The sequence below is a fragment of the Panthera onca genome, chromosome A3 (assembly GCF_046562875.1).
Source record: "Panthera onca isolate mPanOnc1 chromosome A3, mPanOnc1 haplotype 2, whole genome shotgun sequence".
Classification (NCBI taxonomy): domain Eukaryota; kingdom Metazoa; phylum Chordata; class Mammalia; order Carnivora; family Felidae; genus Panthera; species Panthera onca.
Genome location: NC_138341.1, coordinates 108277565 through 108302367, shown reverse-complemented (window position 1 = coordinate 108302367; position 24803 = coordinate 108277565). Strand labels below are relative to the sequence as shown.

Below are 24803 nucleotides of genomic sequence, written 5' to 3'. Positions count from 1 at the left end.
GCCATTCATTTATCTAGCTGAGAGAAGATGGTGATTTGCAGCAGTGGTGGTAGGAGTTAGAGTTGGAAATCAGCAGTTAGATTCTGGACATATTTTCAAGTCTGAGTCTTCAGGATTTTCCAAAAGATCAGCTGTTGGATGTAAGAGAAAAGAGGAGTTAAGGGTGATGTTCAGGCTTGTGGCTGAGTACCTGCAAGTATAGAGACATCCTTTACTGGGATGAGGTCCCAAACTCTTATCATACATTAGATAATCTTGGCTTATAGTAGAGGTGGCTCAGGAAGGTCAGAGATGAATCAGAAACAAGACCAGTCACAAGAAGTCAGACTCCAGATTGGGCTCGACCAACAAGAAATGTGGCCTGATGCTGAACTCTGTGCTTCTCTCTTAATAGGGGCAAAGGGAGATCCAAAGACTCAGGCAATGTTGAGCCCATAGGCACAGAGTAAAGTGTGTTAGCTATGCTCAAGGTTGAGCACAGGGTAAAGCGTGTTACTTGTAGACTGAGAGCAACAGGCAGTCAAAAGACACTTCAAGATCAACACCTCCTTACCCCACTAAGGTTGGGCCAGATGCTGTCAAGGTCTGAGATTAAAAAAAAAAAAAAAAAAAAAAAAAAAGACTTGCACCCTCCTTCCAGGAGTTCTGGAAAGTCTTCCAAACCACCAGTGTTCACATAAATGTTCACTTCAGCAGCAGCCCCCGATCCCAAGAATGTTATCATGGGAGCTATTTTTTTTTATGGTCAGTAAGAGAAGAGTTGGTCCACTGAGTGGGCCTTGATTCACAGGTAATGTATGAGCTGAGGGATCCCAAGAAGGTTCTTAACTGAAGTGGGTTTCTGGGGAACCTCTGCACTGTGGTGAAATTCCACTCATAGACTTCCTCCTCTTGGATGTCTTCAGGGATGAGTTGTTCTTCTTTTCTTTTCTTTTCTTTTCTTTTCTTTTCTTTTCTTTTCTTTTCTTTTCTTTTCTTTTCTTTTCTTTTTTTAAGTAGGCTTCATGCTCAGCACAGAGCCCCACACAAGGTCTGAACTCATAACCCTGAAATCAAGACCTGAGCTAAGATCAAGGATTGGATGCTTAACCAACTGAGCCACCCAGGCGCCCAAGGGATGAATTGTTCTGAAATGTCCCCAGGGGTAATACTGGTTTGGAGTCTCCCAGCATTCATTAGCACTTTGTAATAGAATATTTTGTACAAATTACCTCTTCAATTTTAAATCTGGTATGGTAGGATGTTAATCATGTACTGGAAAGACAGACAAAAGATGGAAGCTGAGCCATGTGAATGCTTACTTACTCTAGAGCAGAATGACAAGAAGACAGAACATGGTGCCTGAGTCAGTTCCCCCTCGCCACCCAAAGTTCTTTTGGTTTTTCTCTTTAATCTGGAGGGATAAGGAGAAATGGAAAAGGGGTATGGAAAGGAGAGGACTGGGGGCCATTGACTGACTTGGAATTTTGATGCCTGCTCTGAGGCTTGAATTACCTCCAATGTGCCCTTTTCCCCCAAATGAGGAAGTAGCAGCATCCAAGAATGCCACCATGTGGGTTTACCTAGAGCAGGGGTAGGAACTTGTGCATATGATACTCTGCCTCTTATATATTCTTCCTGGGTTTTTTCTCCCTCCACATCCCCACTGTCAAAACAGTGTCCAGAGTATCATAATAAGACAATGAATTATTATGCAAACAAACCATTGCTCTAGATTTTGAAGAACGTTGTCTATCCATTTCATGAAGTCCTTGGGTGAATTCATGAGTTGAAGGATTCAGGTTCACTTTTCAGTGACTAAACCATCTCCCCTGAGGCAACTCCTGTGCTGCTCTGACCTTTCTCCAACATTTTCTTAGGCTATAGATTCAGTGAGGTCTTTTGGATGCCCTTTTATTTCCTCTTCCATTTCCAGGCCAAGAACTGGCCCATGTTCCAGGAGATGCAGGTCCAATGAACTGAGGCTTCCGCTTTAGTATGCAGGACTTAGGGTACTACTCTGTCCCTCAGGTCATATTCCAGCAAAAGTTCTTTCTCTTTTCCTAAATTAGCTATAAAGTCTACTTCACTATACTTCTAGGGGGAAAAGACCAAATCCCGTAAATGTTCCAATGCTTATTTTCATACCTCATAGGATAATATGCCTTCTGAAAAACAAAAAGATTTGAGTTGAGAGTGGCTCATCCACTGGTACTTTATAGTTCCAGGTAGTACCATGTTTATATGGTATTATTATTATTATTATTATTATCATCATCATCATCATCATCACTATTTGGTGCTCTTTTCTCTGCCTTATGACTGAGTACAAAAGAAAGAAAAGGCAGCTAGGGGAGAGTGAAAAAGAGGTGAAGAGCAATCCTTTAATAAAACCTATGAGAAGTGACCCCCTATATATATATATATATATATATATATATATATATATATATATATGTATCTTTGTTACCCAGAACAAAAATATGGACAATTACATCTTGGGAGGTTTGGGACTATATATATGAACTTAATAGTAATGGCTCCTGGAGGACCATTATGAATTATTGGGAAATAAAATATTCATAGGTGTTAAACCGAAATTAGCCTACATGGAGTTTTCCCAGAGTTTACATCCACAGAATACATTTTTGTAGAGAAGAGACCTGCCTAGGAGTTGATGTGCTCTAATTTCACCATAAATAATTAAAAATTCAGCATCAGCAGAAGAATGACTCCTCCCAGTGCAAAGAAGGCTTATTAAGTCTGCCAGATTTTTCAGAATCACAGAGGCAGAACCAACCTACATTTCATGATTCCTGAGGATGAGTGCAGAGAGAAGGGCCAGGGGAATGCAGCAGACAGCACAAGAGTAAGGCCTTAAAACACCCTGCAAAGGACTGGTCCAGTAACAGCCACGCTGGCCCGAGGGTGGTATGACTTCAAGGTTATGACCACCATTTCTGGCTTGGTGCTGGAAATTCCAGAAACCGAAATACATATTTTTGAGAACAAATTTCAAAAATGCCTATGAAGAGTGCCACAGACAGAAGACTTTCTGATGGGAAGAGGACAAAGAGACTGTGGACGTCAAGGCATCAAGGTGGAGAGAAGTTGCTACTAAGAGTGGGAAGAACCCAACAGAACAGGAGGCAGGTCCTGACATCTCTGCTACCCACTGCTTGGCACAAGTGCTGGAGGACGGGAGGGTCACACCACCTATGTGCTTCCACCAGGTACTCCGTTCATACCCCTCAACAGTTACTCACAGATTCCCTCCTGCTTCTAGGCTTGGAGGAACCTCAAAGCAACTCCAATCTTTTGCATTAGTTCTATTTTAGGGGATGTGAATTTTCTCCTTCACTCTGAACCCATCTGCTTTCATCTTTTGGGGATTCCTCATGATTTCTGGTCCAGCAGGAGCATTCCCTCTTATACTGCAGCACTCATATATGTAAACAATGTGGAAGCATTTTTCAATCTTATATTGCACGTATATCATTTTGAACATGCTGAACTTGGAAGGTACACTCAGGAAACAGCTTCAATCTTCTTTCACAACTGCCTTCAAGCATGCTCTGTCAAATCTCCTTTCCTGGTCCTTGAACAATATCTTAGGCAGGAACGACAGCTTTTCATTAACTCTGGACCATTATAACAGTACAGACTTCTATTTTTCACCCACTTCAAAGCTCCTTCAGCGCCCAGCTGCTGCCTGACTCAGAACCAATCATGGAAAAGAGGGAAAGGATGGGCTCATTCTTTTGTTCTCCTGGTTTCTTTCTTTCCTATCATAACCACCCCACCCTCCACCCCCTCCACCTAGCTCCTTCTGGTTTGGAACAGGGTGGAAGATTAAAGAAGTCCAAGAAGGGATCAGAGGTTGCCAGTGTCCTCTGTAGTTCCCCAGAGGATGTCCAGATGCTGCCTTGCCCTTTCATTAGAGACCTTTATCAATTCTTTGGAGTCCTCAGGGCAACCTCCTCACTCCACCAATTCCTGACAGAGGTGATGCTCCCTGTCTGGCCTTTTACAACACCTCTCAGCTACCATAATCAGTACATACCTGGAGTTCCCTTGCTCCAGCAAGCAGGGGCCTTTTTGGGTGCATGTAGTCCACTTGCCAGGGAAGAGCTCTAGATATGCAGATGCTCCAACCACTGTCCTCCCCGACCTGCCACTGCAAGCTGCTCCAGCTGACCTCCCACTGCCTCCATCTTCACTTAACTCTTGAACTCTCATTTGAAATTGCCGTATGGTCCCTTCCCACTCTCCTCTAGTAGCATTATAGCTGCAGCTCAGTAAGCATCCAGCCAGGAAATGAGATGTCATCTCTCTTCCTTCAGACAGCCCCATTTTTTGTGAACTATTTTCTAGGGGTCTTTCACCTGGCTAAGGTAGGAAGAACCATCATAAAACAGTACAGGGCTCCGTAGCAAATAGATTCCTTCTCCAACCAGTCCCTCTTGCATTTCTAGTTCTCCTTCACACAGACGTTGTGACAGTCACTGTGCCACTTCACTGTGCCTGTGTTAGTGAATCTCATAGTGAGGTGCCTGACTCTTCTCTTTGGATCATGGGAGCACTTAAAATCCATGTTCTCTCACTCTGAGGCATTAACCAAAAGTTGGACATACTAAGAAAAATTCTATTGAACAGCCTGCAATGGGTTTGTGAATATATGCGTCATCATTCAATTTCCTCCAAAAGTTGACCCTGAAACAAAAATATGACTGGAAATAATTTATTTTGGAGATAATTCCAGGAAACAGTGACAAGAAGTAAAACAGGGAAGGAAAGAGAGCTGTAAAGAGCTTGCTATCAAGGAAGTTTCCACTGTGGGTAACTAAAGCTGAGTCCCACCAGGAAACTCTCAGAGCCTGTGTGGAACACATACCTCAGAGGGATCTGGGAGTCTGGGGGAAATCTCAGAATTCTAGAGATGTACATTTGCAAGGCAGCAGTCTCCATGGTAGTGCCATTTTCCTGGCATGTCATGCTCTCTCACCCTCCTCCGCAGTCCTGGAGTCTACCCTACACCTCTCCCACCTTTTTTCCTTGACTGCCTGGTGAACTCTGCTAGAGTGGATGGAATATATCTCCTTTTGCCATTAATGTTGGGATTGACCACATAATTTGTTATAGACAAAGTAATATGCATGTACCACAGGGCTTGACATGTAGTAAGGATATATATGCACAAATGAAATTAACTGATGAGTTTTGAGGGAAAACATAAATTCAGTGACTGTACTGCTAGGTGGTTTTGACCTATATGCCATTCATTTGTCTGTCTGCTTTCTGATTCCATGCTCTGTTCTGTATCACTAGAGGGACTGTTCCTTGAAAATTATGTTGCTCAGGCTTCCCTGTCAGTCATACCCAGGTATGTTCAGCCACTAAGAGGCATATACACTGAAAGAAAAGAGAAGCCAAAATAGTTCTCCCCCTTTCTCTCCACTGGAAGAGGGGGATGCATGGGTAGCAGAGGCTGCTTCTCTTCTGTGGGTCTAGTTCTTACCAGACAACCCTTCCTCCATGGCTCAAATTCTGCCTTCCTAGCCTGTAGAACTTTCCATTCTTACCAAGTGATTCATGTTTCTGGGCTCCATGTGGACACATTCTTTTTTATCCTGCCATTCCCGAGGGGTGTAGCAGCTGCCTGTATTTACCAATCTTTGGGTTTCCTCTTCTTTCCCTATTTGCTATTTCAGCTTTTTTAATTCCTGTGTATTATTTCCTTTATTAAATTCCTTCTAGGGGTACCTGGGTGGCTCAGTTGGTTAAGTATCTGGCTCTTGATTTCCGCTTAGGTCATAATCTCAGGGTAGTGAGATTGAGCCCCACGTGGGTTCCACATTGGGCATGGAGCCTGCTTAAGATACTCTCTCTTTCTCTCTCTCTTCCTCCCTCCCCTGCCCACCCTGTGCACATATTCTCTCTCTCTCTCTCTTTCTCTCTCTCTCTTTCTCTAAAAAAATAAACAAAATAAATTCCTTCTAGTCATTTCTTTTTACTGGCTGGACCCTGATGGATAACCTATTTCGGAAGCCATGTATAAAACCATGGTTTATTCTAGACACTGGTTCCTAAAAGATATATATTTCCCCCTTATTTTTCTTTGAGAGCATTCCTGAGAAATGCTCTTCCCCATGGGTTCTTTTCTTTTCCTGTGGTAATAGTATTTATACTACTTGAGATAAGATTATATCCAGAACATTATCAGTAATCAAAAAGCTAAGTCTGCCCAATATGGTAAAGATGTCAGCTGCTCCCAAATTGATCCATAGATTTGATGCAATTCCTATCAAAATCCTAACAGATTTTTCTCATGCAATTGATAGAAAACTGATTCTAAAATTTACATGAAAATGCAGAAGGCCAAGAATAACAGATACTCTCCTGAAGAAAAACAGGGTGGGAAGACCTTTTCCACCAGATATCAAGACTTCTTAAAAAGCTGTGGTGATAGAGAAAGTGTGATACTTCTCCAAGCATAAACAAATAGACCAATGAGATGATGAACTCTAGGGTTGTGTGTGTGGTGTGTGTGTGTGTGTGTGTGTGTGTGTGTGTGTGTGTTCAGTGACACTAAACAGCAGGTGGGTAAGGATGGTCAGTAAAAAAATTCTCAGAACAATTAAGTGGCAAAGCGGTAAAAAGTGTGACTGTACCCCTATCTCATTCCATGTTTATTGTAAGCCCTGGTTCCTAAGGAAAATATGTTTTCCTCTGTCATCCTGCTTTGAAAGAATTCCTTAGAAACGCTCCTGCCAAATGGTTTTTTTTTTTTCCTTAGTACATCGAGATCTAAATGTGAAAGGCAAAATAATAAAAAGTTTGTCAAATAATGAGAACAAAGAAAGGTAAGTCTGAATATAGGAACTGGCTGTGGGCCAATTCACAATAATGAAAAGACTTTTCTTGATGAGTAATAAACTCAGCCCAAGCCCTGTCTGAGAAGCCACAAGATGACATTAATATTTTTAACCCTGTACTTTATGAGAAAGCAAGATAAAAGGGAAATTGATGAAATACTGGAATGTAGATGCTCCTGGAAGGTGGCAATGTTTAAGTACTATTGGCAATCAGTGCATTTTAAACAGCAGTTGGAACCCTTATATAATTTCAATAATAGTAGAAGAATTTCCCCCAGATCAGCACTCAAAGAAAGGCCTTTACTCAACACCTTCTTTTTCTGTACCCACTTCTTTACAGAGGTTTTATAAGACTCTTTTGTGCCAAGAATATTCTTTTCTGTTTGTTTGAAAATAATATCAGATTTCAGAAAAATGCAAAAATAGTATTAAAAATTCCCATATACCTTTCACCCCAATTTCCCAAATGTTGCCCTGCTTGCCTTAGTATTCTTTCTTTCTTTTCCTCCTTCTAACTCTATATTTTTCTAAAACATTTGGGGGTAAGTTGTATATATGACACCTTTTATCTCTAGCTACTTCAACATGCCTTTCCTAAAAACAAAGACATTCTCTTACATAATCACAAGAACAATTCTCAAGATCAGGAAATTAACACTGTATTGTATTGTAATGATACAATATTTATCATGTAATCTACAGATCTTATTCAAATTTTACCAACTGCTCCACTAATATCCTTTTTAAGACTATTCTCTTAAATATCCTGCAGCCATGGTCCTGGGGAAACCATTCCCAGCCTTTTCAGGAAGATGTAGTTCATGCATAAAGAATTTGAGCCTCATTGATTTTCAGGAAAAAGACACTGAAACTTCCTTTTAGTTGTACATGCAGACATCTGCCTTCTCTAAAAAAGACCCCACATGATGGTTCACTCTATTCCTCAAAGCCTGTGTTATCAGAGAAGATTCTGAGCTGTTTCTCTTTGGTGCCCATATGCCTGCTTCTTTTTCCTGATTCCTCATTAGATTAAGAGAAGTCACATTAAAAATATCCTGGAAGATGTTTTCACCTTCCTCTCACATAAAACAGAATGCCTTCCTATTTCAATTTTAAAGCCAGAGAGGATGAACAGTGCTTATGAGATATACTAGATTCTACAAGCAGGTTATTACATTACCTGCCCCTGACACTAGGGCTCTGTTGTAAAGGAGTAATTAAAGGCCAAAGGGTAATAACCTAAATGAATGCCCATCAGAAAGGGAACTGGTTAAATAAACTCCAGTTAATACAGTCAATGTAATATAGTGCCGCCATCTGAAAGAAGATGTAGCTATATATGCTCCAAAATAAATTAAGCCTAAACAGCAGAAAGTGGTTAGGTAGAGTAGACTCTGCAGGGGGTTAATTAGGAATGCGGGGAAATAGAAGTAGAAGGGAGATGTTTCTAGTAAACTCTTTTGTGCCATGTGACTTAAAATTTTTTTCTCTGTGTGTGTATGTTATGTGTTCAGAGAGAGAGATAATCACAAATAGTACATAGGTAGGTAGGCAGAAAGGTAGATAGATACGGACAGATGGAAAAATGGGTAGATAGATTTAAGACTAAAATTTTAAAAGAACAGCAGGTTCCATATTCTCCCTCTGCACCTTTTATTTTTAAAGCCATCATTGCTCCTTCCATGTCCCCCCACCGTTTAGTACTCTCTAGTTAGCAGGAGTCTTATTGATACTTCACTGGGTAGTGGCGACACAAACCAGACTTAGTCCTAGATACACTCTCAACAAAACTGCACACGATACACAGCCTCATTGAAGGTGGCGTGGAGCGAGATGAGGAACAAGCTGGGGCAATCTATGCGGGACCTCTGCCTCTCCCCTCGCGTCAGATTTGCACTGCCTCCCCTCAAACTTTCATTCCGACGTCCGCCTCACTCCCACACCCGCTCCAGACCTCGAGCACCCGGGAGACTGGACTGGCGTAGATTTCCTCCCACTTGCGCCGCGGGCCCCGGGGCCGCCTCCTGACGTCAGCGCTGAGCGGAGGGGGCGCAGCCTCCTGGATTCCCGCCCCTCCCGGCCCTGCGGCCCTGGCTTGCCCTTTAAAAGAGCGGGGCCTGCGCCAACCGCGCCACACCGCGGGGACCTGGACGCACAGCTGCTTTCCCGGAGCATCTTTATCTCGCCTTCCTCCCGCATCCCACTCACCGGTCCAGTCGCCATCCTCTTCTCCGCGCAGATTCGGGAGAGCGGGGCCATGCGGCCGGCCGTGTTGCTGGGCCTCCTGGCAGCGACATTGGTGGCCGGTGAGTGGGCTCGGCGGGCTGTTCAGCACCGCGGACAGCGCTAGCCTTGGTCCTCCAGGGCGCTCCGGGAGTCTTGGCTTGTAGACACTGGGGGAGAGGAAGGGTTGGTTGAGTGGAAGGAAGGTTTTTCCATCTTGGTTGACATTCTTAATTTCTTCTCTTGGCTGGGTATTTTCCTTCAACTCCCCGCTTCATCGTCTGACTTGGAAAAAGCCAGAGGTATTCTTAGCCCAACCAGAAGAGTCTCAGTCTTTTCATATCTGAGTTTTCCTGTAGATAGAAAGAAAACGTGCAGTGTCTCCGCGGAAACCCCACATTTTGTGCTACCTCCTAAAATGTCACTCTCTCTGTACCTGTCTAGACGCTGTTAAAGCCTTAATATGTAACTGGAATGGAGTATTTCTTTGTTTTTTTTTAAAGCCAGAGGACTACAGAGACACAAGAGTCCATGTATTATATATTAGTTGGCACCTGTGTAATTTCCTTTATTATTATTATTTAAACATGATGAGATGAAAGTAAGTCTCGTATGTGTTCTTATATCTTTTAATTAACATGTTCATCTATATGTGTGTGTTCATGTATATGTTATGTACAAACTTAATGTAATTTTTTTTTATTTTATAGTTCCATTTCTGGGAAGAGGTAATTTCATACCCAAATTAATCCATTTTTAAGTTATGAATGGAAAGTGCAGTAGATATTTTGTCTTTTGTACTGCAGGAAAATAACAAGTATAAAATAACCACAAAATATCCTTGGAGAAATTAAAAAAATCATTTTAGTCAATTTGGGAGGATGAAACTTAAAGTAGTAGATATCTGACAGTGTCTCTTTATGTGTGGAAGACTGCAGGATTAATCTTTCAAACTACTTTGAATCTTGAAGAAATGATCTCTGGAGATTGGAAAAAATGTGTGGGGTGTGTGTGTGTGTGTGTGTGTGTGTATTTATGTGTATTGAAGTAAAATTTCTATGAGTATTGAGACCATTGGGAGGTAAATATGCACCACCAGATTAAACTGGAGGTTTTCTGTGGCTATTTTAATGACTCCATAGGATATTGTTCTTTATCTGAGATTGAGATTCCTACCTGGAATTGAAGTATTGCCATCCATGAATATAAAGCTTTCATTGACAGCAATTGTTGGATACCAAATGTAAAAACATAAAATGAAAGCCAGTGGTAATTTATTTTACTGCAAGCTACAAGCATTTCAAATTTTCTAACATTCTTGTCACTCTTATAAATTACCTATAAATGTTCCTAATTTAAATATTTTCAGAAACAAATTGCTTAAAATGCTATTGCTATGCTATATATATTGTGCTAGAGACAACAAAACAGAGATTTATTTTATTATAGTGGTAAAACACTTAGAGCTCTCCTATGCAAGAGAATATTTTAAGATGGGTTCATATTTTAATATCAGCTAAAATGGAGACATCACATTCTTCAAAAAAATTATTGAGCTATAATTCACATGCCATAAAACCCACATTTTTAAAGGGCAGAATTGAGTATATTCTGACATTGTGTAATCACTATCAAATGTCAGAAGTTTTTCATTACTCTAGAAAGAAACCCCTGTGCCCATTCCTGCCATCCACAAATGCCTGGAAATGAAACATGGTAGCTTTCAAGCAAAGTTTGTTATTTAGCAAAATCACAGGGATGAAGAAAACCTCAGGAAACCATTTGGTTCATTTCCTCCCCTTAAGAGCTTCTGAAGGGAGATCCATACCTTTCCATAGTAGCTACATGTGCACTCTAAAAATTAATATAAGTGAAGTTACTACGTGATATCTATATTATACTGGGTAAAATGGTTTCTTCATTCAGATGAAGTTGCTTAACTTTTAAAAATTTTAGCTGTATTTTTATTCTGGAATCAAACCTTAGTTTGATAGTCTTATGAAATATCATATGTTTCAAGTTATTCTCAGGTTTATCATACAATATTATTTGAAGATTTTCTATCATCTGATTACTTCACTTTTATCATAATTATTGGGTTTTCTTTGGTGCCTCCTGAATCTTTATACAAAAATAAGTTAAACTGCTTTAGGGGAATCAATGTGTGTTTAACTATCACTTTGCTGTTACAGATTCCATTGGAAAAAATACAGTGGAACTTAGGTGTCTCATCAAGGTGCGTAATGCACTTTTATAAGGAGACCTTAGTTCCTTTCCATCAAAAATAAATCTGAAGAGCCTCAATCAGAGAAATAGGACTGTTTGCAATAACAAACATGAGCTATAAATTCTTTAGAGTGAGTGCTCGCTTCAGCAGCACATATACCAAAAATTGTTTAGAGTGATAAAAAAAATATTTATCTCCTCCCAAATATGATAACTGCTAATACTTTGGCAATGCCAGTAGTTAATAAAAGCACCTATTTTACATATATGGAGAAAAAAAGAAAAGTTATTAGCAAGAAACTGCATTACCAAAGAAGGTTTAGTAATGCTAGATTTTAAAAAGGCACCTTCTAGTTTATTAGAGGAGTAATTCAGTCATTTCTTTCTAGAGAATTTTACAGATTCAGGTGCAAAGAATAAATGCCAAAGTAAAAATGTTTCCCAATAACAACCATTTGGGAGATAAAATAATGATCTAGCCAGTATATTGGGCCCTGGGTGCCAAAGGTAGGACATCTGGATCTTGTCTGAACTATGTTTTAGAAAGATAGTGGGGTCTTTTTACCTTGTTAGGCACTTCTCAAACATTTTTCAAATGGTTTTAATATGCTGGATAGCTTTGGACTTCTTGAAACAATTGAAGTATATCCCAAGTCATGCTTTAAAAAAGAAAATTAAGTAAGGTAAGTACATGAAATAGGTGTTTTATTCCTAGGTTGAGCCTGGGATGATGTGTAACTGATTAGAGACAGGTAGTTAAAGAGACTTGGAGAGTAAACATTTGGGGAGGAGAGGTCAGATTGCTGGTTAAAAATAAATTGCATTTGAGTAGCTTTCATCTCTGATGTCTGAGTTTTGCTCTTCCTTCAGCTAGCTCTTTTCTTGTCTCAGGGACCTAGAAGAATTTTGTGCACTGAGCTTCTTCAGCCATAATGGCAGCTGTACACTCCAGGGAGTGTCAGGAGAACTGTGGAGATGGGCCTACATGTAAATGCTTTGAGCTTCTCCAATGGAAAGGGCTTAGACAGAACAGAGTCAATGCGAAAGATAAAAGAATCAAAGCAGCTTTGTAAGAAAAAAAAATGACATTGGAAAATTAAAAGCACTTGAAGCATTTCCTAAGAAGACAAAGACACTTTAATCGCTGGTTCAAAACAAGCAAAATCTTATGAAATTTAATTTAAATAAATTAAAATATACTGTTTAAAAATATTCTGATAAGCCAGTTGTTAAACACCTATTTCATATATGATATTATTAACTAGAATCAGATCCCTCCCCTGCTGTTTACAGCCAACATGGGGAAAGGGAAACACAACACTGATACACATGCGTAAGCAAGCTTGTTCAGAAAAAGGACTGGGGGTAAAAACAAGGTAATTAGTTATGTAAAATAGTCACAACCATGACTTCAAAAATGAAATGAGTTGTGGGGAGGATATTTTGGTGGGGACAGCAATCGGTAGAGGGAATCGCAAATCTTTGCCCATTTTGGGTAGGCATAAGGGTTGAGGAGGGTACCCTGGTTTCATTTAAAGTAGGTTTTCAATTTTTTATTGAAGTATAATATCCAATTAGAAAACTGCACAGATCATAAGTATATGGATTAATGAATTTTTCTCTCATTGAGCACATCTGCGTAATCAGTACCGCAATCAAGAAACAGAACATTGCCAGTATCTCAGAAGCTCTCCTTGTCTGTGGTCTGGATTTGATTTATACTGCATATAAGATAGTATTCATTTCTAAATCATGTTTAAGACATTGCTAGGGAAAACAGGTGTGTGTGTGTGTGTGTGTGTGTGTGTGTGTGTACATGAGCAACTGGGGCAATTATGGCTCCTGGACCAATCTTACCCAGCTATCTCCACTCTGCTCAGCTGTGACTCTGCCACTCTTTCCAAGTAATGTGCAGGGAGTGGGAGTGATTTTGTGAGTTTGGGGTCACACAGCTTCCAAAAATCAGCTCAAGTCATTTCCCTTTTCTTTTTCTCCTTCAAAGCAGTCAGTTCTATGCCAGTGGATAACAGGAACCACAATGAAGAAATGGTAAGTTGAAATGGAAGTCTAGAATGTAGACTTTCATCTAGACTCTAGATTCTCCCACTCCTTATCATACCAAACAAACAAACAAAAGAAACAACAAGAATAAAAAACCTACAAAATAGTGTTACAAAGCCAGGTTTTCATCCCTAAGGGAATGGGGGCAAAGGATGTCCCTCCTGCCTTGGGATCTCACTTCCTTCCCAGTGTCTTCAGTGCTCCTGAGGATAGCTGTCACCACTATTTTCCTTTGGATCTGCAAGAAATGGTGGTGGGGGGGGTGGGTGGGGAGGTAGTTCTCTTCTCTTGTGTAATCTTGACCCAGTGCCATTGTGCAGTGTTCTGTGGAAAAGCCTGGGATATTTCATGATGGTCCTGTAAATCTACATTTCTGCCCCAAGGATCCCACACCAGTATAGGCCACAGAGCCAACCCTCTCTCTACAGCAGCTCTGGTTTGGGTTAGGCCATCATCCCAGTGACACCAGCTTTTGCCAACCTGCTTTTGGGTTTCCCCCCAGGTGACTCGCTGCATCATCGAGGTCCTCTCAAATGCCCTGTCGAAGTCCAATGCTCCACCCATCACCCCTGAGTGTCGCCAAGTCCTGAAAAAGAGTAAGTGTCCTACACTGCAGGAGATCTTTGTCCCTCAGGTGATCCTTTCTCCTGCTTGCTCCACTTCAGCTTCCACTTTACCTCCAAATGAGGGGAGAATCAGGGGAGTGGGTAATGCAATGGAAAGAGTACAGACTAGACTAGTATCTGAGGAGATAGAAGATATGGCTTCTAGTCCCAATCTGCCACTTAATAGCTGTGTGACCATGGGGAAAGACCTCTTGCCTTTCTGGGCTTATTTTCTCAAAGTAAAATAAGGGAGTTGAACTCAATGATAGTCTTTGAGATGTCTATCAGTTCTTAAATTCCTTGGTTCCAGAGTTTGGATTTTTAGAACAGGCTTTTACTTGGGTGGAGGGAGGTGTGGGGAGTGCTTATTTGTTATTAGGTAGTAGGGGTTAAGTGTTCTGGGAGTGTTGGAAGACAAAAAGATAGAAGTAGATCTTAATTATTCTTCTCCCTGCCTTCTGCTCTTCTGACAGTGAGAAGTTAGAAGCTTGAAGGGCGACTTGGAAACTTCTGCCCTCTTTACACGACAGATTGTTTAAGCCATTTTCATTTACAGCTGATTAGAATGGGAGGTACTACCAAATGGTAGAGGTTAGGCCTGAAACTAAAAAGGGGAGGGTAAAAGCAGAGCATTCAGTGAGTCAGAGCAATGACCTTCTGAATCTAGAGTGGGATGTATTCTCTATACAAATCAACTTCTGTCGAAGACAAAATCTGAACAGTAATGCAAGCAGTATCCATTGGGCATTGACATTAAAAGATCAATTTTTCAAAACTATGCTGTCTCTTTTAAATTTTTTTTAACATTTATTTATTTTTGAGAGAGAGAGAGAGAGAGAGAGAGAGAGAATGAGTAGGGAGGGCAGAGAGAGAGAGAGGGAGACACAGAATCTGAAGCAGACTCCAGGCTCTGAGCTCTCAGCACAGAATCTGATGTGGAGCCTGAACTCATGAACTGAGAGATCATGACCTGAGCTGAAGTTGGATGCTTAACCAACTGAGCCACCCAGGCGCCCCTATGCTGCCTCCTTTATACATGAAGTCAAACTGATGCAAACAAATCCAAAAACCACTGTTCTCTTCAACACCTTCTCTGCTTTTAAATTTTTAGTGAGGCTGGGAATGGTGATCTTTTTTTTTTTTCTTGTCACCTCCAAAATCTCTTGTTGCAGGAGAATACTCTTGCTATTGCTGCACACAAGCCCTCATACATAAAATGGTAAAAACAAGTATTGGCAATTGACCAAAAGAGTAACCTAGCAGGACTCAATCCACCATTGGAGGCTTCAGGGTAATTATAGTAGATGTGGGGACCTGAGTCTGCAAGGGCCCCATGAACAATGGGAGGAAGCTTCCCTACCAATCCCAGCCTAGACATCTCTTTCTGAATTTCTCCCCAACTTTCTTTTCCAGCCATTACAGGGAATGTGTACAAACAGAATGAATCTTCAGGCAGGGACAAAAGGCAGCTCCTCTGGGCAGACCCATCTCACTATCTCCCTTCTCTTTGTTTCGTTTACCAGATGGATGCAAAAGTGTGGGGTTTGCCATACTAGGTCATCAAAGAACTGTAATTGCTTAGGAAGAGCTGTTGAATGTCGGATTCTGCTTGCCTGCTCAGCCCTTACTTTGTGGCCATGGCAATTCTAGCCTCCCCTTATCACTGACTGTGCCCTGGGGTCTTTTGATGTCCTTTGAGACAGCCTCAGGGAAACTGGTTAAAATCTAATGACTCATGTCTAACAGGACCCTGGTGACACTGCACCCAAGAACTACACAAGGGTTTAAGAGCTCCTCTGGGTTGCAGACTCAGACATCAGCCAGGGCCAGACAGATAGCATAAGGAATAAGGCAGAATAGGAAGTAACTCACAGACTGGAAGATACATGTCCCTTCTGGAGGGGGTGAGGGTACAGGGGGAGATATTTTTCTGCTCCAACCGAGAAATATAGACTTTATTATCAGATTGGGGATTTTTCAAGAGAAGTGAAAATTTGGTTTTGTAAGCAATATCTCCTGGTATTTGAGTATTGCCTCTGAATTCGAAATTGCTAAAAATGCTATTTAGGCCAAAAAGAACTCACCTCTGGGTTACTAGTTTGTGGCTTCTGCCCGATTCTAGTTTTCTCTCCTGCTGATATGTCTTAAGCTGATCAGAAGACCGGTAGAGGTTTTGGCCGGCTGGATGGATGAATTCTCCCTCCCACCTGTAGCTCATCTCCATCTCCACTCCCCACGCTCTTCAGCATGTCTGTGGAGCAAGCATACGCTTACTGAGTAAATGAGCACTGGGAGAGTGGAAGAGAATCACTGTTTGTGGCTTGAAGAGACCTCGGGGAATACATAGTCCATTTCTTAATAGGTACGAGAATCTCTTTGTCCAGGTTAATCTGGTTATCCTTGCAACATGAAAGTTAGGGATGGAAGGTACATTTCCCCCATTTTTACTTGAAAGTAAGGACGGGCTTCACACCTTGGGTTTACAGATTGACAGTGACTATGTGCTGCTAATCACAGTACTCTGATCTCACCTGTGGGGACTTAAAGCTAAATTTAGGAGGAAGTGCTAAGCCTCAGTCACAAGCTGCTACAGGGAGCACACATATAACTGGGGAAAAAGAAAAATACTTCTGTTCCTGACCAGTAGGCAGTAGGAAAGGGGAGACAAAGCCCCTGCCCTGGAAAGCTGAGATCCTGTCTGATCAGGGTTATGTCATCTGACTCTCAGAATGATGTCAGTCTCTGCCCAAAGCCTCCTTGCATACCTATGCCTACTTGGACAACCTCACCTGCCTCAATGTTGCACTGGTTCTTAAAAGACAAAATCACTGGAAAGGCGCCAGCTCTTAGGTGTCTGGGTGTGAAAGGTCAGAGACATTTCAGTTGATTCATAAAACATGAGAATGTTATCATGCCAGGCTGGGCTTTAAGCAGAGAGGTACAGACCATCTGCTATTTTTTCGACATTTTTACAAAGACCCAGTTTTGCAAACGTCAGTTCAAAATGACTCATCAGTACTGTTTTGTAGAAATATAATGTGAACCACAAATATAATTTCAAATTTCTTAGTGGCCACATTAAAAAAGTAAAAAGAGACAGGTGAAATTAATATTCATAATATATTTTATTTTTATCTAATACATTTTATTCAATATATAATTCTTATACAACCAATAGATTTATTTATTTTATTAAAGTTTTTTTTTTAAGTAATCTCTATGTCCAACATGGGGCTCAAACTCATGACCCCGAGATCAAGAGTTGCATGTTCTTCCAACCGAGCCAGTCAGGTGCCCCCACACCTAATGTATTTATAGTATATATTATTCAATACATCCCAAGTATTATTTCAATATATAATCAATATGAAAAATTGAGATGTTTGGTTTTTTTTTCATACAAAGTCTTAGAAATCTGGTAGGCATCTTATACTTATAGCTCATCTCAGTTGGGATCAGCCGCATTTCAAATACTGAGTAGCCACCAAAGGCTGATAGCACAGTGGGACAGTGCAGATGTAGCCCCAGAGTTATGAGAGGCTTGGGCTTCAGTTCTGTCTGAACTCAGTGACAAGTTGAAATTCAAGGCCTTCCAGCTATCATTCAGACAGCGTTAGCTGCATATCTCCTCTCATGGGACTCCCCTGAATTAAGGAGGATTTAGTAAAAGAGCTACTGACATCTGGAAAAGATAGAACACATTCAATTGAAATACCAGTTATACCATCTACTGTTGACTAATGAAACACAAAGATAACTCAGTATACTGATTTTCATCTTGAACATCTGAGAATATGTTGGGCAGATAGGACCCGAGTGATGGAAGAAATGGTTCTTTCTACTGCTGTACAGTTTTCTAAGGGAAGAAATATACCCACTTCTTGTCACCAGTTAGTAAGTTATATTGTCACTTACTGCTACCTTGGGTCTACACAGTTGATTGAATAAAAAAAAAAAAAAAAGGCTGATAAACTAATAATTTAAAATTTTACATCCTCCTTTGAATCCTCATGTTTCCCTTTGGCTATTTAACTTCATTTAGCTGGATTCTAGTTAGAGCTATTTACATAATGCTAATTTTTTAGATCTTACTTACAGCCAATATAGAAAGAAGGGTCCCTAAATACACCTTTCTGAATTTCACTGTCTTTGTCTGCAAAAAGAGGAGGTTGAACAAGATGAATTCAAAGGTTTCTTCTGGCTCTAAAGTCTAACATTTCATAAATCTCTATTTGGATTTCCATTTTATCATTAATAGTACGGAGAAATGCTGGTTGGGTGCTATGAAAAAAGTAAAAATAGAAGGAGTTTATTATTAGATTTAACACAGCCAAGGAGCTTTCATACCGTTTGCTTTCAAAAGTAATCTGAGTATATTTTTCATTAACTTAAAAAATTACCCAAGTGGGGTGCCTGAGTGGTTCAGTCGGTTGAGCATTCAACGTTTGGTTTTGGCTCAGGTCATGATCTCGAGGTTGGTGGGTTCGGGCCCCACATCAGGGATCCACGCTGACAGTGAGATTCTCTCTCTCCTGCTCTCTCTGCCCCTCCCCCGCTCACTCTATCTCTCTCAAAAATAAACTTCAAACAATTGCTCAAGTGATTTTTCAGGTCCTTACGTTTTGCAGTGATCACTGAGGCTGGTGCTTGTTGAACCACAAGCAATTCTGAAGTTATGCTTATGCTTTTTTATTTTCATGATAGGTAGAAAAGAGGTCAAAGATGAAGAGAAAAATGAAAATGAAAACACACGATTTGAAGTAAGGTTGTTAAGAAACCCAGCTGATGCCTCAGAAGCCCACAGGCCTTCTGGTAGGGAGGAAACAAGAACCCCAGGGGAGGATACCCAAGGCCTGACAATGGCAGACACAGCAGGAGGTGGGCATAGCCGAGAAGAAGCAGGTGAACCCCAAGGAGGCCTCTACCCCTCTAACGGTCAAGTCTCCAAAGAAGCAAAGACACACCATTCTGAGAAAACCGAGGAAGAGGACAGGAAAGAAGAGGAGGGAGAGAAATACCAGAAAAGGGAGCATGGGAAAGATGGCAGTGAAGAGAAAAACCTGGAAGAGCCAGAAGAGACACAAAATGCCTTTCTCAACAAAAGAAACCAGGCTACTGCTAAGAAAAAAGAGGAGTTAGTTGCCAGATATGGTATACACTCTGCTGGGCCTCCTGAGGAGATGACACACAGTCGAGAGAGGAGTAGCCAGGAGAGTCATGAGGACACAAGAAGCCAGGAGAAACACCTTCAAGAGTCTAAAAACCAAGTTGGGAGCCAGGAAGAATCTGAGGAAAGTGAGGAAGATGCTGGCCCTGAGGTGGACAAACGACGCTGGAAGCCAAGACACCACCATGGGAGGAGCAGGCCTGACAGGTCCTCTCAAGAAGGGAAACCTCCCTCCGATGAGAGGGGACACTTTCGTGAGGAATCAGAGTCAAACGTGGGCATGTCCAGTGTAGGGGAAAGGAGGGACCATCATCCAGCCCACTACAGGGCTTCAGAGGAAGAAGAACCTGAATATGGGGAAGAAGTGAGGAGTTACCCAGCTGTCCAGGCTCCTGAGGACCTGGAGCAGGGACAATATGGCAGCAGAGGAAGTGAGGACTACAGGGCTCCAAGACCTCCCAGTGAGGAGAGCCAGGAAGAGGACAAGAGAAATGGCCCCAGCTCAGAGCTTGACAAGATGGCACATGGATATAATGAAGAAAGTGAGGAAGAGAGGGTCCGAGAAGGGGGACACCACTATAGAACAAGAGGAGGGGAACCAGGTGCATATTCCATTCCAGACAATAAACAAGAAAAACGGTTCTTGGGTGAAGGACACTACCGTGTTCAAGAAAGCCAGATGGACAAGGCAAGGAGGCATCCACAAGGCGAGTGGAAAGAGCAGGACAGAAATTACCTCAACTATGGTGAAGAAGGAGCCCAAGGGAAGTGGCAGCAGCAGGAGGACCTGGAAGATGCTAAAGAGAGCAGGGAAGAAGCTAGGCTTCAAGGCAAACAGTATACTCCCCTTCACACCACTGACAAGAGGAAGAGATTAGGGGAGCTGCTCAACACATACTATGACCCTCCTCAGTGGAAGAGCAGCCATTTTGAGAGAAAAGACAACATGGATGACAATTTTCTTGAGGGTGAAGAAGAAAATGGGCTGACCTTGAATGAGAAGAACTTCTTCCCGGAATACAACTATGACTTGTGGGAGAAAAAGCCCTTCGAAGAGGACGTGAATTGGGGCTATGAGAAGAGAAATCTCCCCCCCAAACTGGATCTGAAAAGGCAGTATGACAGAGTGGCTGAACTGGACCAGCTCCTTCACTACAGGAAGAAGTCAGCTGAATTTCCAGACTTTTATGACTCTGAGGAGCAGATGAGCCCACGCCATGCAGCAGAAAATGAAAAGGACAGGGCCAGCCAGGGAGTTCTGACAGAGGAAGAGGTACAGTGTGGGGCTTTTGCTTAAAATTAATTTAGATGGTTAATGTTGATATGTTCAAGACTATCTGATATTAATGTGGAGAAATTGGTGGGAATCAATTACCATGAGAATCTACCCCCATAAGAGAGTGGAGATGACCTCTGGGTTTGAGTCCATTGTCCATATCCCTGTGCACTCACCCTATTGCAGTGCTTCTCAACCTTTGCTGCACATTGGAATCACCTGCAAGGCTTGAGTAATTACTGATGTTTGGACCCACCTCCAGGGATTCTGTGTATTTGGTACTGGGTACTACGTGGGCATGAGGATTTTTCAAAGCTCCCAGTCATTGTTCAGTCAAGGTTGACAACCACTATTTTGGTGTCTTCTTGGTCATTTAACTTTTCACCACTATTTCCCAGGGGAAGAAAGAACAGATGATATAGAAATTAATTGCTTTAGTCTATCTTAATTTTTAATTTTTTAAACGTTTATTTTTGAGAGACAGAGAAAGAGCATGAGTGGGGGAGGGGCAGAGAGAGAGGGAAACACAGAATGTGAAGCAGCCTCCATCCAGACTCTGAGCTGTCAGCACAGAGCCCGAGAGCGGGGCTTGAACCCATGAGCCGTGAGATCATGACCTGAGCTGAAGTCAGTCGCTTAACCCAGTCACCCAGGCACCCCATTTTAGTCTATCAGCTAAAGATATCACCCCATTTTGTTATCAGCTACTGGACTATAACAATTAGTTTACATCTTGGAGAGTTAACATTATCAGAACTGTACCAGCCTGAACAATGATTTTTTCCTAATATTATGTTGGTGTTTCTCAAACTTGAACGTGCATAAGAATCTCAAGAGATTCCTAGCCTTCAGGGTTTCTGATTGAGTAGGTCCTTGGGTGAGGCCCGAGAATCTGAATTTCTGACAAGTTCCTTGGAGATGCTGATGCTTCTGGTGAGGGGACCACACTTTGAGCACCACTGATGGTAGGGTGTCTCATATGACTTCTAACATACCAAATATTCCCCTTTCTGTTCATACTCCTTCAAACTACAATAAAACTAATTGATCTGAGACCTCATGCCTCCACTTTTCTGTATTTTCTAGGAAAAAGAACTTGAAAACTTGGCTGCAATGGATTTGGAACTACAGAAAATAGCTGAGAAGTTCAGTGGCAACCGAAGAGGCTGATGGTTGTTGGAGCAAAGGGCAGTTTTAAAGAAGCAACTCTCACATTATCTATTTTCCACCCACTTCACTGAAAGACACCATTTATTTACCCAAGAGCAGAAAGTAGAATTCACTATTCATTAAATGTTTGACACAATTTGGAAATGCTTTAATTTTTGCCAGAATGCTATTGAAAATATGAATAGCATGACTTGTAGCATATCCTTTCTTGCAAAATAGACATATTAACATGCTTGTGACAATGATTGTGCTATCATCTTTGAAAAAATATGTTTGTCTTGGTTTGAAACAATAAAAGATTCATCTGAGACCAAAGCTTCATGTTCTTAGCTTCCTTTGGGCATCTCAGGGTGGAGTGTGATTTTCGAATCCATTCTTTGAAGTAAATTTGACTACGTGGATGGAACTAGAGGGTATTATGCTAAGTGAAATTAGTCAGAGAAAGACAAGTATCATAGGACTTTACTCACATGAGGACTTTAAGATACAAAACAGAGAACATAAGGAAAGGGAAGCAAAAATACTATAAAAATAGGGAAGGGGACAAAACATGAGACTCTTTTTTTTTCTTTTTAAAAAATTTTTTTAATGTTTATTTTTGAGACAGAGAGAGACAGAGCATGAGTGGGGGATGGGCAGAGAGAGAGGGAGACATAGAATCCAAAGCAGGCTCCAGGCTCTGAGCTCTTAGCACAGAGCCCAACGCAGGGCTCAAACCCACAAACTGTGAGATCATGACCTGAGTCGAAGTTGGATGCTCAACCGACTGAGCCACCCAGGCGCCCCTTCCAGTAAGAGACTCTTAAATATGGAGAACAAACAGAGGGTTACTGGAGGGGTTGTGGGAGGGGGATGGGCTAAATGGGTAAGGGGCATTCCTTAATATGAATCTACTCCTGAAATCATTGTTGCATAAGTAACTTGGATGTAAATTAAAAGAAAATAAATTAAATAAATAAAAATAAATTTGAGAGGATAGCACTAGGATTTGTTTGTCTCTGGGTGCAGAATAGGAAAAAGAAAAAAAAAAAAAAAAAAGCAAAACTTTAAGTAAAAGAATGTCCAGGATATAAAGTGAAAGAGCTCAAGAAAAGACATCTGTTCCCCCAGGATAAAGAAAGTTTAAGTAGACTTGAAGAAGCTGTTTCAAAAATGATCATAAGACATTACTTTTTAAATCTTATTATCTGGAAAGCTCTGGGAATAGCAAGCCAAGGGTCACTTTTCAGGGCCAAGGAGAGCCTGGATCATGGGAAGCACTCTGGACTGAAAATCAGAACATCTGGGCCGGTCCAGACAGATCCCTGGACCCTCAGGGCCTGTCTGATTTCTACTCTGTAAGAAGACAGGGTTCTGACTCTGTTACTAAGTAAAGGTATGACTTTGGACAAGTTGTTTTCCCCTCTCTGGACCTCAAGTTCATCAGCAAAATAAGGATACCTGCCTCACTGGGTTGTTATGAGGATGATATGAGTATGCAAGACACTTAGAATAGTGCCTGGCATATGGCATGATGCAGGAAATGTTGGCTGCTACCACTGACCCTGCAGCTAGCTACAGCAAGACAGGTGGAAAATGTCCTCTTCTTTTACCTGTCATTTCATTCCTCACCAATGGTGTCTCCCAAGGGATAGAGCCCCAGGTGCCACAGCAGCAACCTGCTTGGTAATATAGCTTTATAGGCTGCCTTTATCTCCTTGTCCCACTTTCCTACTGGTAACCTCAACTGGTGTTTCCTGGAATCACCTCCCAAATAAACTACTTGTCCTCAACTTCCTACCTTAGGGTTTGCTTCTGGGGGACCCAAACCTAAGAAACCATTCAAGCCAAGCTTGTATTATGGAAAATAATACAACTACAGTTTCATATACTGCCATTGTAACCCTTTGTGTTATTGAATCTTGATACAAGTTACTAAGAAATGCTTAAGGGGCGCCTGGGTGGCTCAGTCAGTTAAGTGTCCAACTTCGGCTCAAGTGATGATCTCACAGTTTGTGGGTTCGAGCCCTGTGTCAGGTTCTGTGCTGGCAGCTCAGAGCCTGGAGCCTGCTTCAGATTCTGTATCTTCCCCTCTCTCAGCCCTTCCCCCACTCACATTCTGTCTCTCTCTCTCTCTCTCTCAAAAATGAATAAAAATTAAAAAAACAAAACAAGGAAAAAAAAGAAATTCTTAACACATTGCAGTAGACACAACAATGTCTCTCCCTTTTCTCTATTGCAGTTCAGTAGAAAAAATCACTTCCTAATAAGATTCAAGGGTCCAAGATGAATAGCTTACTCACCGGATAAGAGAAGGCAAAACACTGCAGTGCACCAAATGCCAGCCTGGCAAGTCACTCACTCACACACACACACACACCACTGTTCATGAGAAGCTGCTGGCAGATGGAGCCTAGCAACACATGGTCCTGGCCTCTGGTGGATGTCCTGTGCACTAGCACATCCTTTCATTTTAGTTTGCAAATTCTTCAGGGCAGGAGAATGTGTAGGCACAGATGACCTATCAAGGATACAGGAGACATTCAAGAGAATCCCACCTGACTCATGGTGCCAGCAGAGTGTGATTAGGACCTCTATAAATGCGATGCCACCATTTATTTAAGACAAACTCACCATTTATTTGAGACAAATCCAGGCCACTGTTTTTTTCCTCTTTTAATCAAAGTAGTATATATTGATGGCAAAACATCAAGTAGTCCTGAAAGGCATACAGTGGGTGTTTTGGGTTGAATTGTGTCTTCCAAAATGACATGTTGAAGACCTAACCCCTAGCACCTGTGAACACGACCTTACTTGAAAATCGTCTCTGCTGATGCAATGAAGTTCTGTTGAGGTCATTAGGGTGGGCCCATATCCAATACAACTAGTGTCCTTATCAGAGGAGGGAAATCTGGACACAGACACACACAGAGGAGAATGTCATCTGAAGACATAAACATGGAGGGAAGATGGCCATGTGAGGATGGTGGTAGAGATTAAAAGTGGGCTGCCACCAGTCAAACATCTGGGGTCACCACAAGCTGGAAGAGGAAAGATTCTCCCCTAGAACTGTCAGGAGGAGAATGACCCTGCTGATACCTTGATTGGGACTTCTGGCCTCCAGGTCCTTTGTTAGGACAGCCCTGGGTATCTAATACAATGAGAAACAAATGGCTTCTAACCCTCTCCTCTCAAATCCTTTTGCAGATGTAACTATCTGTATTTAGAGTTCTTTTCCTATT

The 24803-nt window shown here is 41.6% G+C and overlaps 1 protein-coding gene across 2 annotated transcripts; it reads left to right on the top strand.

The window, feature by feature from the left end:
• Positions 1 to 8932: 8932 nt before the first annotated feature.
• On the top strand, positions 8933 to 21897 carry CHGB (chromogranin B). 2 transcript variants are annotated; one of them, XM_060612523.3, is made up of 5 exons: positions 8933 to 9160; positions 13309 to 13352; positions 13867 to 13960; positions 18674 to 20409; positions 21499 to 21897. In XM_060612523.3, the coding sequence occupies exons 1-5, from the start codon at positions 9112 to 9114 to the stop codon at positions 21580 to 21582; spliced, it is 2007 nt and encodes a 668-aa protein (XP_060468506.3). In that variant the 5' UTR covers positions 8933 to 9111; the 3' UTR covers positions 21583 to 21897. The 2 variants fall into 2 exon arrangements, with proteins under 2 accessions (XP_060468506.3, XP_060468498.3); XM_060612515.3 differs by having other exon boundaries at positions 13306 to 13352.
• Positions 21898 to 24803: the final 2906 nt, after the last annotated feature.

Bases quoted from the DNA above. Each gene is read 5' to 3' on its own strand.
- CHGB (XM_060612515.3), top strand. From the start codon at position 9,112: ATGCGGCCGGCCGTGTTGCTGGGCCTCCTGGCAGCGACATTGGTGGCC. The intron at 13,353-13,866 runs GTAAGTTGAAAT...GTTTCCCCCCAG, and splicing joins GGAACCACAATGAAGAAATG to GTGACTCGCTGCATCATCGA. The intron at 13,961-18,673 runs GTAAGTGTCCTA...TTTTCATGATAG, and splicing joins TCGCCAAGTCCTGAAAAAGA to GTAGAAAAGAGGTCAAAGAT.